Source organism: Megalobrama amblycephala, linkage group LG3, assembly GCF_018812025.1.
Source record: "Megalobrama amblycephala isolate DHTTF-2021 linkage group LG3, ASM1881202v1, whole genome shotgun sequence".
In the NCBI taxonomy this organism is placed as follows: Eukaryota; Metazoa; Chordata; class Actinopteri; order Cypriniformes; family Xenocyprididae; genus Megalobrama; species Megalobrama amblycephala.
In genome coordinates this window covers 35,879,642-35,893,383 of record NC_063046.1, presented here as the reverse complement: position 1 = coordinate 35,893,383, position 13,742 = coordinate 35,879,642, and the positions used below count along the sequence as shown (strand labels likewise).

Below are 13,742 nucleotides of genomic sequence, written 5' to 3'. Positions count from 1 at the left end.
ACCAAATTCCCTAAAAATGCAGGTAGTGGATTTAATGTTAATGAAGCTATGTTAAACTGCAACTATGTTATAGTCAAGTTTTTAATGTGCATTTTTAGAATGGCGTTTCCATCCAGCATTTTTTTTTATGAGGTATCGCAAAATTCACATAAAAATAGGTGCATGAAAAAAATTATCAAAACAGTGCTTCTGTCCTTGGCAATTTCCTCAAAAATGTACCTTTGCATTTACTAATATTACTTAGGTCAAACAGGTTGGCATTCCTGCTTCTTGTTCACGGTCATGTTTATCACTCCGTCATCGCAATTTCAAGGGTGATGCACACCAAATGATTTTTGCAGATTCACTGCCACATTTAAACACTCCTGTCACTAGGTTGCAGTGTGTATGTGGCCTTAGATGAAACATACACACACTGTTGCTGTTTTTGACAATCATTTTCATTTCAAATTTTGTTCTCTTTTCTTTCTTTCTTCAGTTTTACACCTAGCTGTACTTTTTCAATGCCACTTTACCACTAACAACAACTGGCTTTGACTGTTCAGGTACTTTCCATGAATAGGGTACAGTTAGTGTCCCATTTTTGGTTGAAATAAGGGAAACTAGCTACTGTAGCTCTGAGTAATCCTTTAGGTTAAATTTGCAAAGTTATTAATTTAGGCGTTGTTTATATATTTCAATCATGACAACTCTCAAAATAGAGTTACTGCGTTATCTTAGTTAACTAAAACTAAAGTCATTTAAAAAAATACTTGAAATAAAATAACCATGACTTAACCTTTTTTATTTTATTTTATTTTTTTTTTTATTATTATTTGTTTATTTGCCAGGCAGCATTTCTCATTTTAATTTAGTTTAACTAGATGTACTAAAATTTAATTAAAAATTAATAAAAACTATGTAGACAGAAAAACAAAATATAAAAAGATATTATATATTGTGTATAGAAAAACAAAAAAGAAAAAAGATGTGAAAAATTTCTAAAACTTCAAAGAAAATGGAAAAAAAACTCATTTAAAATATTGAAAACTATAGTTTTATCTCTATGATACTAAAATGAAACTCTAGACTTATATAAGCATTTTGATAAGAATAAAATGCTGTTAGGATTTCCTTATATATTTATTTACTTTTGCCATTTCGGTATAATAAAACAAACATTACATCACAAATCAGTGTTTTAACAGTATTTAGTCATGTCCCAAATGTTGATAACCGCAATTGCAAACTTCATTTAAAAATAAAACGGCTGTAGACATCCTGAGGCTTAATATGAACACTTTCTCAAGGCACCTCTTTTCACATTCTTCATTTGCTTAAAAAGATGTCTTCCTTCAAGCGTTTCAGACTCTATTTTGTACCACAATCATGGCAAGTACCTTCAAACATTTTGGAGAACACACAACTGAATTATCACGTGATTTCATGTATAGGATCTTTTGGGTGGATGCACACTTGGACCGCATAGAAAGTTCTGACTTGAATGGCAAACTGCGTCAAATTCTCATCAGCCCCGTCTCACACCCGTTTGCCCTCACGCAGGTACCTTTCCATATCTGATCCTCACCCTCACTTATCGAATTAATGTGTCTCACTCACCTGCACCTTCATCACCTCCCGCTCCACTGACCCGTCCTCTCTTTCACTTATGTCTCTGCATTTATAACCTTAGCATGATGTTCCTTTGCATCTTTCCATTATCTGACCCTCCTTTTTCTTCCCATCTTTCTTTCTCCCCCTCTTTTTTTTTTTTCTTTTTTTTTTTTTACCCCTTTTCTTTGTCTCCAGTTGAAACCGGTATACTCTCCTTTAACTCCTTTTTCCCGAATCTCACAGCAAGACCATTGGATTTACTGGACGGACTGGCAGACCAAGTCTATTCAGCGAGTAGATAAGCATACAGGTCGTAGTAAGGAAACTGTGCTGGCTAATGTAGAGGGCCTCATGGACATCATAGTGGTGTCACCACAAAGGCAGACTGGTAAGATTGACTTGTTGGGCCTGATCTGAAGAGCACAATGTGTCTACATGTTTTACTTTGAAGGGTTTTTGTGATATTTGATTTTATTTTTAATTATTTTGCATACAATTCCTACGCATAGAACATTTGGGAGATGCACCTAATCTTTAAAGCGATAGTTCACCCAAAAAATTAAATCATCATTTACTCACCCTCAATTTTTTCCAAATCTGTACGAGTTTCTTTTTTCTGTTGAACACAAAAAAAGATATTTTGAAGAATGTTGGTAACCAGACAGTTGATGATAGCCATTGACTTCCATAGTATTTGTTTTCCTACTATGGAAGTCAATGGCTACCGTCAACTGTCTGGTTACCAACATTCTTCAAAATATCTTCTTTTCTATTCAGCAGAAGAAAAAAAAAAAACTTATACAGGTTTGGAACAACATGAGGGTGAGTAAATGATGACAGAATTTTCATTTTTGGGTGTGCGCATGTGTTATGTTCCATGCAAAATATTTTCTACTATCTCAGCTTAAAATGTATTGACAGGTGGATTTCTCTGGAAAACACTTGCTATATAGGCTAACATTTGCTTAAGAATCCTGACCAGTCCCTATTCAACAGCAATTCTCAACCCTTTTGACCTGAAGGCCCTCGATATGGACTATTTCTGCTGTAATTATGACAAAGCTGCTTGTTTTCAAGCTGCTTTTATTAACTGAAACTGCATGGGAGTATTGATATATTAAATTTATTTTTTTTAATTTAAGTTTTAGTATTTTAGCTTTAATTTTTATTTTAGCTTTAGTAATTTTAATACTTCAACTTATTTTTTAATTAGTAATTTTCTTTAATTTTAAATAAGATTTTATATAATCTTTAATTTTTAGTTTTGTTTTCTAGAAATTTGAATAAGATGGCTTACATATGCCTGTATTAATCAGAATTTTGGCCTATGAAAACATACTCATTCAGAATATCCATTGCAAGTGAATATTAATTAATTATCCACAATAAATTTTGTCAATTCAGAATTTTAAAGATCTTTGTGTTATTCAGTTAAATCAAAAAAAATTTGAGGAGAGAAAAAATATGTATTTTTTTATATTAAACATATATATTTATGTTATATAAGAAATTAATTTCAGTTTATGTCATGATTTTATGTGTTAGCATTTTCTGAATTAAAAAAAATATAATTTAGCATTTTTATTTAGATTTAGATTATTTTAAAGCAGAACTAAGTGACTTTTTTTACCTTCATAAATAGTTTTCTAAGTCCTTACGATGGTTAATTGACTTGTAGTGGTGTGTTTGAGGCGAGCACTAACCCCCTCAGGCACGTCTACGCAGGAATACAGCACTTGCAAGTTGAGCTGCACCGACCTGACACAATCTCGCCTCGTTCACGTTCACGCAAGAGTGACAAAATGGTTTACGGTAATTCAAAAACAAGGTATATTATGACATTTCAATAAGACAGTTTCGAAAATTACCCACCTCCATCGAGATTTCTTGTACTGTATTTGCAAAACTACTGCGCTGGTGAGCGTTGTAGTCATAGTCCAGAGCTGCGCTTGGAGTATTTACGACAGTGTGATTCACTGAAGGAACCTGTAGGGGGAGCTTCGCAAATCTTACTGAGTTCCGCTTTAATGAATTAATATTTAATTTATTAACTAAATACTTTTTTAGTCATCTTAAGGACGCCTGGTTGAGAATTACTGCTATTCATAGTTTTCAGTCACGTGATGCTGCGGAGACCTGGAGGGCAAAACATCCATAGAACTGCATTACACACCTGTCAATTTTCCATCTCAAAAGAAGAAAAACAAAAATATGTATACAAAATGCAAGTTTTGGGCACTTTTGAACCATATACATACAGTAACTGCTGCAGTATTTTAATGACTAAAAATAGCAGGATGTTCTAAAACGCTTAACGTGAAAACACTTAAAGTGCCTTAATGCACTAAAACAGTGTTACTTAAAGATCAACTTCCGTATAAACCTTAATGATAATACATTCTAATATACAGGTGAGCAGATGTGCCCAGAATATGAACGCAAAGTGCTAAATGGTTAAAGGGTTAGTTCACCCAAAAATGACACTTTTCATTTGTTACTCACTCTCATGTCGTTCCACACCCGTAAGACCATCGTTCATCTTTGGAACACAAATTAAGATATTTTTGATAAAATTTGATGGTTCAGTAAGGCCTGCATTGCCAGAAATAACACTCCATTTTTCAATGCCCTTTTTCAGTTCATGTGACTACAGTGGTTCAACTTTAATATTATAAAGCAACGAGAATACTTTTTGTGCACCAAAAATAACAAAATAACGACTTATTCAACAATATCTAGTGATGGGCGATTTCAAAACACTGCTTCATGAAGCTTTGAAGCTTAACGTATCATTTGATTCGAATCGGTGGTTCAGAGCACGTATCAAACTGTCAAAGTCACATAAACCATTGAAGTTTCAAAACACTTATGATGTAACGAAGCCTCGTTTACTGAAATCATGTGATTTTGGCGCTCTTAACCACTGATTCGAAACAAATGATTCGAGCTTCGAAGCTTCATGAAGAGGTGTTTTGAAATCACCCTTCACTCGACATTGTGGAATAAAGTCGCTATTTTGTTATTTTTGGCGCACAAAAAGTATTCTCATCGCTTTATAATATTAAAGTTGAACCAATGTAGTCACATGAACTGTTTTAAATATGTTTTTAGTAGCTTTCTGGACATTGAAAAAGGGAATCTTATTGCTGGCAATGCAGGCAAAAATATCTTAATTTGTGTTCCAAAGATGAACGAAGGTGTGAAACAACATGAGGGTGAGTAATTAATGACATAATTTTCATTTTTGGGTGAACTAACCCTTTAAGCGTTTTATTTATAATAGTTCATCTGCTTGCCTGTACATAGAATGCTTCATCAATAAGGTGCGTACTGAATTTGGTCTTTTAATATCACTGTCTTACATTAGTACTTAGCACAAACCTGGTAAAAAATAACTGGTGGTCCATGGAGGAAAGCCTTGTTTTGCCCTCCAGGTGGGCATTCCTATAAGAGTGTGATGTCACATGAAAACTATGAATATAGCAACACTGGCAATTGAATTTAGTTTTGAATTTAATGATTGTAATTATATGATTTTTGTCATTTTCCAAAAAATCCACTCTGAAAACAGAAACCCAGCAGCTGACAAAATGTGATGTATTGCTTGGCACTTTATTAAATAATGTCTGACTATATCATGGTTTTTGGATTCTTAAGGAAATGTTATACATAAATCCTCTGGTGGTCTTGTCTGTGGTCCAATACTGTGTTTCCCAGCCCTGATCCTGGGGCCCCAACATCACTGCACATTTTTTATTCAAACAAATAAGATTCAACTCATCGGCTCTTTAGAAGAAACTCCAAGACCTGGAATGTGTGCGTCAGATATGGGAGATGTCCAAAATGTGTCCTGGACCAGAGCTGGAAAACATTAATATGTCTTAAATATGGTCTCTTGTGTGATTTGAATATAAACAATGTTGCCTCTATAGCTCTGTCACAATGCAATAAATGTCTTAAATATTTTCAAGATTGTTAATGATACATGTGAGCACATAAATGATGAAGAAATGTTATAGTTGCCATTGATATGAATATTTTAGTAACATTTACTATCTTATTGTTCTAGGTACAAATTATTGCGGTGTGAATAATGGGGGTTGCACACACTTGTGTCTTGCGAAGAGTAACAGTTTTGTGTGCGCATGTCCAGATGAGCCTGACGGCAGACCTTGTTCTACAAGTGAGTTCAACAGTTTTCATGGAATCACTGTTGAACATGGAGATGTTACACAAATGAATAATTATATTAATGATATGACTGCGTTTACATCTACCAGATTACCATATGTGTTATTTTTGTGTTATTTATGTACTATTATAGTATTTATTCATATTTTGAATTAGCTTTTATTTTTATATTTTCAGTTTTCACTTTTTAGTTATTTTTTTAATTTCTATTTAGCTTTTATTTATTTTTATTTGTTTTAATAATTTTAGTACTTCTAAGTTTTTCATGTAATATTATACTTTATTTCAAATATATTTCAGTTAACAAAAAACACATTTTTAATAGTGTTAATTTTCTAGAAATTTGAATAAGTTAGCTTACGTATGCCTGTATTAATGAGAATTATGGCCTTCATTCAGAACATCCATTTTTTGTTTGTTTTAGTTTTTTTTTTTTTTTTTTTTATATATCTATACAGTTTTTATTAGGGGCCAAGCACTTTTCCCACCAAATTTTCCCACCGAAAACACTACTTTTTCAAACTCCTCCTAGACGGTTGCTTCAATTTTCATGAAAATCAATTCAGATCATCTTCAGACTATGTTGGCAAAAAGCTATCAAAAGCTTTTTGATAAATCCAACCATTCTCGAATAACGTACAAACAAATTATAAGAAGAGTATGCCAAATTGGTTGCAAGGCTATATCTCTGCAACGCAGTAGCGTATTCTGACCAAACTTGGTAAATGTCATCACAACCCACGGCTGACCTACGGCTACATGCTGCATTTCAGCACAGTGCCACCTACTGGTCTGGAGATGGCAATATTTTTTTTTCTTCTTATAATTTCTGAATGATTTGGCCAAAAATTCTAAATCTGTTAGATTCAGGGCAGCAATACCGAGTTGAATGATATCCAATTTTATCATATCGGCCATTTTGGGTGTTGGCCATTTTGTATTAATGTAGAAAAATGCTGTATTTTTTTTTTTACAAATTACCGTATCAAGAAACTCTGTATGAGCCATCAGCACGACGTCTTGAAGGAGCAAGTTTCGAAATCAAATATTCATATGCTCATAACTTTTGATGTTGCTGACTTATTTTCATGAGAGCCATCTCCTTGGTTTACTGAATCCTTTCAGAGTCCAACGATACCTAACATGCTAAGTTTCACCTTATGGTTTGTGCAACGTTGCGATTTAGTATTAAAACAACATTCGTGAATACCTTCAAAACCTTTAGTCTGATTGGGAAATTCACAATCATAGGTCGCTGGCTATATATTAAAGCCCAAAATGCCAAAATTTTGATAGTAAGTGGCAAAAAAAAAAAAAGGCAAAATTGTGCATGGGTCATTTTTTATGTACTCATATATATTAGTCTAAAATGGTGGTGGGATTGTGCCTGTTGGTGGTGCTATAAAAATATTAAATTGCCACTAACTATAATAAAGTATAATAAAACTTGCTTGCTGCTTTGTGCTTGGCCCCTTAATGGCTTCTTGCAGCTATATTTAATTATTATTTCAGTTTTAGTTTTTGTTATTTTAGTACATCAAGTTTTGTTTCAGGTGACCAAAATTTTTTTTTTTTTTATGGTTTTATTTTTAGTTAACTATAATAACCCTGATTTTGTCTCTGGACTAGTCTCTGGTTACATTCCCACGGCACCTGAGAAAGGCACCATGGGTACTCGGGCCCCTAAACCCCCCACCACAGTGAAACCTCACAAAGGCCTGTCAGTGGTCAAGTAAGTCAACTACAACTATCCAGTCTAAAAAAGGGTTTCCTTTGAAGAATCACGTCAAATCCAATCCAAACATTTTCTCCCCACAGTTGTACAGATGCAAGTCACAATCCAGAGGACTGCTCTCAGAACAATGTTGTGTCTGCACCTCGTGGTAAATGGATTACAATTCTGTCGTATAAGAATAATGAACATTGTAAAGCAAGTGTGAATTGACCATTTGTATTTTGACCATTTTTATAAAGATGAGAGCCCTCATATCAGCTACGTGATTGGTGGAGCTCTGTCAATTTTGGCGATCCTGATACTCATAGCTGCGTTCATTATTTACAGGTAGGTCACAGGGTTTATGAAGCACTTTATGAAGTTTCATAAAATTTCATGAATGAATTCCTTTTCCCAGCTGCTCATACTAATATATAAATATATATAATTTATTTTTTTTATTTTTTTGGGCTTTCCAGGCACAAAAAATTCAAGTTTGCAGATCCAGGAGTGAGCAACTTGACTTACAGCAACCCTTCATACAGAACTTCAACACAGGAGGTTAAAATAGAAACTGCCCAGAAACCTACAATAAACAACCAACTGCGATATAAAAAAGAGGTATTGTTTATTGTTCTTTCCTTTTTCACTGTTGAAAATTTCACAAAAGAATCATTTCGATGAATGTAAATTATTGTTGATGTTGTTTGACATCAGCCATGACTGACATAATTGTTCTCATCATTTTCGTGAGCAGTACTTGGATCTCTTTACAGAGTCCCCACTCATCTTTTTTTTTTTTTCCCCCCATGTTCTCCACGGCAGCTCAATCATCCTTACAACTCCCTTTCTCCTTTCATCTTTTGACAATCCCCTTTTATTTTCATCAGAATGGCAAACAAGGTAGTCAAACAAATTGGGGAAAATATTCTTGCTTCCCTAATTTTAAGTCAGCCTTGTGATTGAGACCAACTGTTATGCTCGATTGCTCAAATCCAGCATCCAAACGTTTTCTTCATGCATGTAATCAGTTTGAAAAGAATTTCTGCATGAAAGTGCAAGCAAGATGGCATTTATAGATGTTACAATTTGTTATGATGATAAAATATTATAAAGGATCAATTTCTTAGCCTATACTGCCTGAGGTAGCATGAATTTTGAACCTTTTCTTTTGCAATGCAGTGGTTGCAGTGGTTTTGTTTTATTCTTAAAGTCGGCATGAAATCAAAATTGATACTATTTACTTTGTTAGTGCGCATTACTAGTCTTGTGGTGAACAATTCATCCGTGCAATTTGATTCTTAGTAATCTTTGATAAAAATCTGAAAATGTACTTTCCCTCTGGGATGGCCTTCCTTCTCTGTTTACGTCACTTTGACATTCTCTCCAACTGTCAGTCTGCTGCGAGCTTTGACAGTGAGCTGAATGGAACGCCCACTTTTCCAGATCCAATCAATTCCCAGTGGGGAAAAAACAAGCCAGGCCTCTATTTTTATCATGCATTATTCTTTTTCACTCTGAAAGTACGTCACAATACGTAAAGTAGGTCACAACTTCCGGTTCACAATGATTTTAATGCCAAAGAAATAGAAATACTGTACTGTTTTAAAATCAACATGAAACCCCCTAACCAGAAAATGTCACTTTATAGAAGTTAAATGGGTTGTAAAATACTAATAATAGCATATCATTGTGAAAAAGAAGTGCACTTAATTGGATTTTATCGAATGTGCACTTGTATTGTACTTCAAATCTTAAAAGTATATTTTTAAAAGCGTACTTTCAGATAGAATAATAACAATAAATAAAAGGCCACTTAGTGTATTTAAAGAGAGTACACTTTCATGACTGTCTTAATACACTTAAGTAGTGCACTTGTAATAATGTCCATTTTATTGTACATTTACGTTGTACAAGTCATTGTTTTAATAATCTTTTGTCATGTTTTAAAGAAGTACACTTTTGATGTGTTGACTAACATACTAAAGCACATGTAAAGCACTTGATTATAATTTGAACTGTAGTGTGTTATTCAGTATTACATTTAAAATAAAGATATACTTGGGGATAGTTCACCCAAAAATGAAAATTCTGTCATCGTTTAATCTCCCTCAAGTTATTTCAAACATGTACAGTATAAATTTCTTTCTTCTGCTGAACACAAAAGAAGTTATTTTGAAAAATGTCTGTAACCAAAGAGTTTATGGGCTTCATTGACTTCCATAGTATTTTTTTCCCATACTATGTAAGACAATGGGTCGGATCAATTGTTTGGCCCATATTCTTCAAAATATCATCTTTTGTGCTCAACAAAAGAAAGACATTTATACAGGTTTGGGACAACTCGAAGGAGAGTAAATGACAATTTTTATTTTTGGGTGATCCCTCTCCCTTTGATTCATACTTCAGTGGGTCAAAAAAGCACTATTAAAGGTGCAGTAGGTGATGTGGTAAATGCTAACGTTAGCCTGCTAGCATTAAAAGCATACGATCCCACCCTACCTGCAAATCGCCGTCCAAAGCCACACCTCCTCAAACACATTAAGAAGGCGCACACACACACACAGCTGCTCTCAGCAAAGCCTCACAAGAGACTGTGTTAAACTACCTCATGTCTCAAAGCACATAACATGATAATAATAATGAACGTAAACAACTTAGAGAGCTTGTACCTGACTGCTGCAGACTCATTTCGGTGTTGACACTTTTGACATGAATGCGCATAATTCCAAGTCTGAGAACGCGAACAGCTCAGGGTACAACATCACAGGTTGCCGCCTATTAATTACGGTAGTTATGGCTTGAACGCAGCATAAGCTGCTTGTTTTGGAGGAACTGTAAAAGGTGGCTGCTGTTTGTTTGCGGTGCTCTGTGACTGACGTCTGTATAAACTCTGCGTAGCATTAAACGCGTTGATGACTTATGATGTCTGCACAAACAGGGTACGCGAGGGTATGTAAAAACATGCGTTGACCAGCAGGTAGGACATCGTATTATTTCATCCGGACCGAATATAATAATTGGATGAACATTTTATGGTCCTACGCCTTCCATAGATGATATATATTTATAAAAATACATTTAGACCATTTAACATAGTGATTGCTTTTAGAATATGAGGAGACTTTCTACCAGTATAACAAAAAATGTTTCTGTAGAGAATCACCTATTGCACTTTTAAGTTGCATTTTATATAAATTTAAACTATATTTTCATTTAAGTGCAATCAAGTGTGTGAAAACATTACATTCAGATTACACTTAAAGGGTTAGTTCACCCAAAAATTCTATCATTAATTACTCACCCTCATGTCGTTCCACCCCTGTAAGATCTTCATTCATCCTCAGAACACAAATTAAGATATTTTTGAGGAAATTCGAGAGGTATATGACTCATTCATAGACAGCAATATAATCACCACTTTCATGGTCCAAAATGGTACCAAAGACATTGTTAAAGCAGTCGACGTGACTGCCGTATTTCAAGATATTGTTGAATAAAGTCGTTATTTTTGTTTTTTGTTTTTTTTGGCACACAAAAAGTATTCTCGTTGCTTCATTAAAATTTAGGTTGAACCACTGCCGTCACGTCTTCAGTACCTTTCTGGACCCTGAAAGTGGTGATTATATTGCTGTCTATGGACAAGTCATATAATTCTCAGATTTCATCAAAAATATCTTAATTTGTGTTCCGAAGATGAACAAAGGTCTTACAGGTGTGGAACGACATAAGGGTGAGTAATTAATGACAGAATTTTCACATTTGGGTGAACTAACCCTTTAAATATATATTTTTTTTTTCTGTAATAAGTTCTTTTAATAAGTATTACGTAATAAGTATGCTAAAGGGTACTTCTTTTTCACAATAGTATCTCCAAATTACAGTGATATTATAAAGTTAGATTGAGTTTAAAGTCTCTTCTAATGGCAGTTGAATGTCATCTGTAGGTCCAGGGAGTTGGGGATGGAGGCTACACTAAAGAGAAGATCCGCATCGTGGAAGGCGTTTGTCTGCTCTCAGGAGAGGATCTTTACTGGGAAGACTTGAGACAGTTGAAGGTGTGTCGAGGAGCTGGGCTTCACGCCTGCATGCGCACAGATACCGTCTCGCTACAGGCAAGCTCCGCCTCTCTGAACGATGGAGAAACTGAACAGCTGCTGCAGGGTGACCAATCAGAGTGCTCGAGTATCAACACCACCCATGCCATAACGGCTCAACATCATAGCGCGCATCCCGACACCGGCTGGGTCCCGAACCGTAAAGCCTCCACTGAGAGCGAAGTGTGAAAATGTACGAACAGATGCGGTCAACATGGAGGCAGACATATACGGGAAAACGGAAACGTCATTGAAGATTTCTCTTTAAAATTTGCCTGAAAAAGGCTTGAATGCACACTGTTATTAGAAGTAAAACAGGTAGGTACAGTCATATGGACCATATATATACTTAAGCAGCTGGTACAGAGGAAAGCTAATGCATAAATACACCAACAGCCAAATGAACTGTAAATAGATTTGAGACAGACCTCATACTTGAAAGTTTCCTTCGCATTACTCTACGTCAATAATACATATATAAAAACGGTACGTGACATGTGCACACACAAACCCTCGCTCAGTTCATCTGGATTGCCTCTAATGTCTTCTGCCCTCTCTTTGGACTACGCAACCTTTTTTTGTGTCCTTTGAACTATGGAGAAGGTCACAGCACGCTGGAGTCAAAGAACAGACCTTGTGAGAAGGAAAAAAGAAACACTGACGGATATTTTGAGCCTTTTTGTATACAAGAGAAACTCTTTGAAGTAAACTGCTTTTTGTTTCTAATGCAAGCTTATGTTATCAGTTCATGGACTATCAGTTTAGGAAATGCTCAGCATCCAGCTCTCATCTTGTCACGATGAAATGTATTTATGAACTTTCTGTACTTTGGATTGGGTTTTTAATGTTTTATTCTTTCGAAGTAGTTTTAAAAGTGTTAGGACTGTTGAAAGACTCGTTCATAAAACCTTGTGATGGTGCCAAAGGACAGACTTTACACACTCATGAAGAATCTGTTTTTTCAGTCACACTGAATAAATTACAGTCCATTTTAAAGAGTATTACATATTACAGTTATTTTGTCAAAGATGAAGCCAGTTTATACATGCATAGGCATATACACTGCCTGGCCCCCAAAAAAGTCGCTGTTTGGATTTAAATAGGGCAAAGGCTTAAGAGTCTACGATTGGATCATTATTGCAGTGATTATTATGTTTTTAACATGTTATATTTTTGGCAACAGTTCTTCATGAAGAATCATTTTCACACATGAATCGGCACCTCTGAGTCCAGACCTTCATTGAAAGTCTTTGGGTTGTGCTGGAGGAGACTTTACAGAGTGCTCACCTCTTGCATTGTCGATACAAGATCTTGAAACAAAAAATTGATGCACCTCTTGATGGAAATTATATCGCAACATTTTATTTCTATCAAGAGGTGCATCATTTTTTGGTCAATATCTTGACAATGCAAGAGGTGAGCACTCTGTAAAGTCTACTCCAGCACATCCCAAAGACTTTCAATGAATTTAAGGTCTTGACTGTCAATTCATATGTGAAAATGATTCTCCATGCTCCCTCCCAACAATTCTTTCACAATTTGTGGAATCTTGTCATCCTGGAATATGGGAACAGTTTGACTTCCTACATGGTTGTTTAAGAAATGAAAAGCTACACACTCCATCAATTAGGGTTAGAAGAACTGTTGTCAACCATATAACATGCTAGAAACATAATACTAACTGTAATAATGATCCAGTCATAGACTCTTAGTATATGCCTATTTAAATCCAAACAGGATTTTTTATATTTGTATATGTGTGTATGTATATATATCTGGCGTTTCTTGTTTGATGTTAAAATATGTTCAGAGTTTATATAGCAACCAAAACAAAAAAAACAGCTAACCAGAATCTGTAAAGCACCTTGCACTTGCACATGATTTAGCCATCTATGAAATTATAGGGCTATGCTAATTGTGTAAGTGAATGCAACTGACTTGGTGAATGTCACAAAACCTGTCAGGATCATGTCCAGGCCATGTTTTTCCCAAAATAAGGGATAGTCCAAGGCTAGCTGTGCATTAAACGATTTTAACGCACAACGTGGAGGCAAAGAACCACCCGACGTGAAACGGAGTGCATTCAAATTGTTTTACGCACAGCTAGCCATGGATTATCACGCTTATACCATGGTCGCTTGCTGGCT

The 13,742-nt window shown here is 35.1% G+C and overlaps 1 protein-coding gene across 1 annotated transcript in view; it reads left to right on the top strand.

Moving 5' to 3' along the window:
* lrp4 (low density lipoprotein receptor-related protein 4) overlaps nt 1-12,579 on the top strand; it is a 127,446-nt gene extending 114,867 nt beyond the window's left edge. The window contains 8 exon segments of the mRNA XM_048185291.1: nt 1,434-1,542; nt 1,837-1,981; nt 5,663-5,776; nt 7,414-7,516; nt 7,603-7,667; nt 7,759-7,846; nt 7,978-8,119; nt 11,446-12,579. Coding sequence (XP_048041248.1) covers nt 1,434-1,542; nt 1,837-1,981; nt 5,663-5,776; nt 7,414-7,516; nt 7,603-7,667; nt 7,759-7,846; nt 7,978-8,119; nt 11,446-11,784 — 1,105 coding nt within the window. The 3' untranslated portion in view covers nt 11,785-12,579.
* Nucleotides 12,580-13,742: the final 1,163 nt, after the last annotated feature.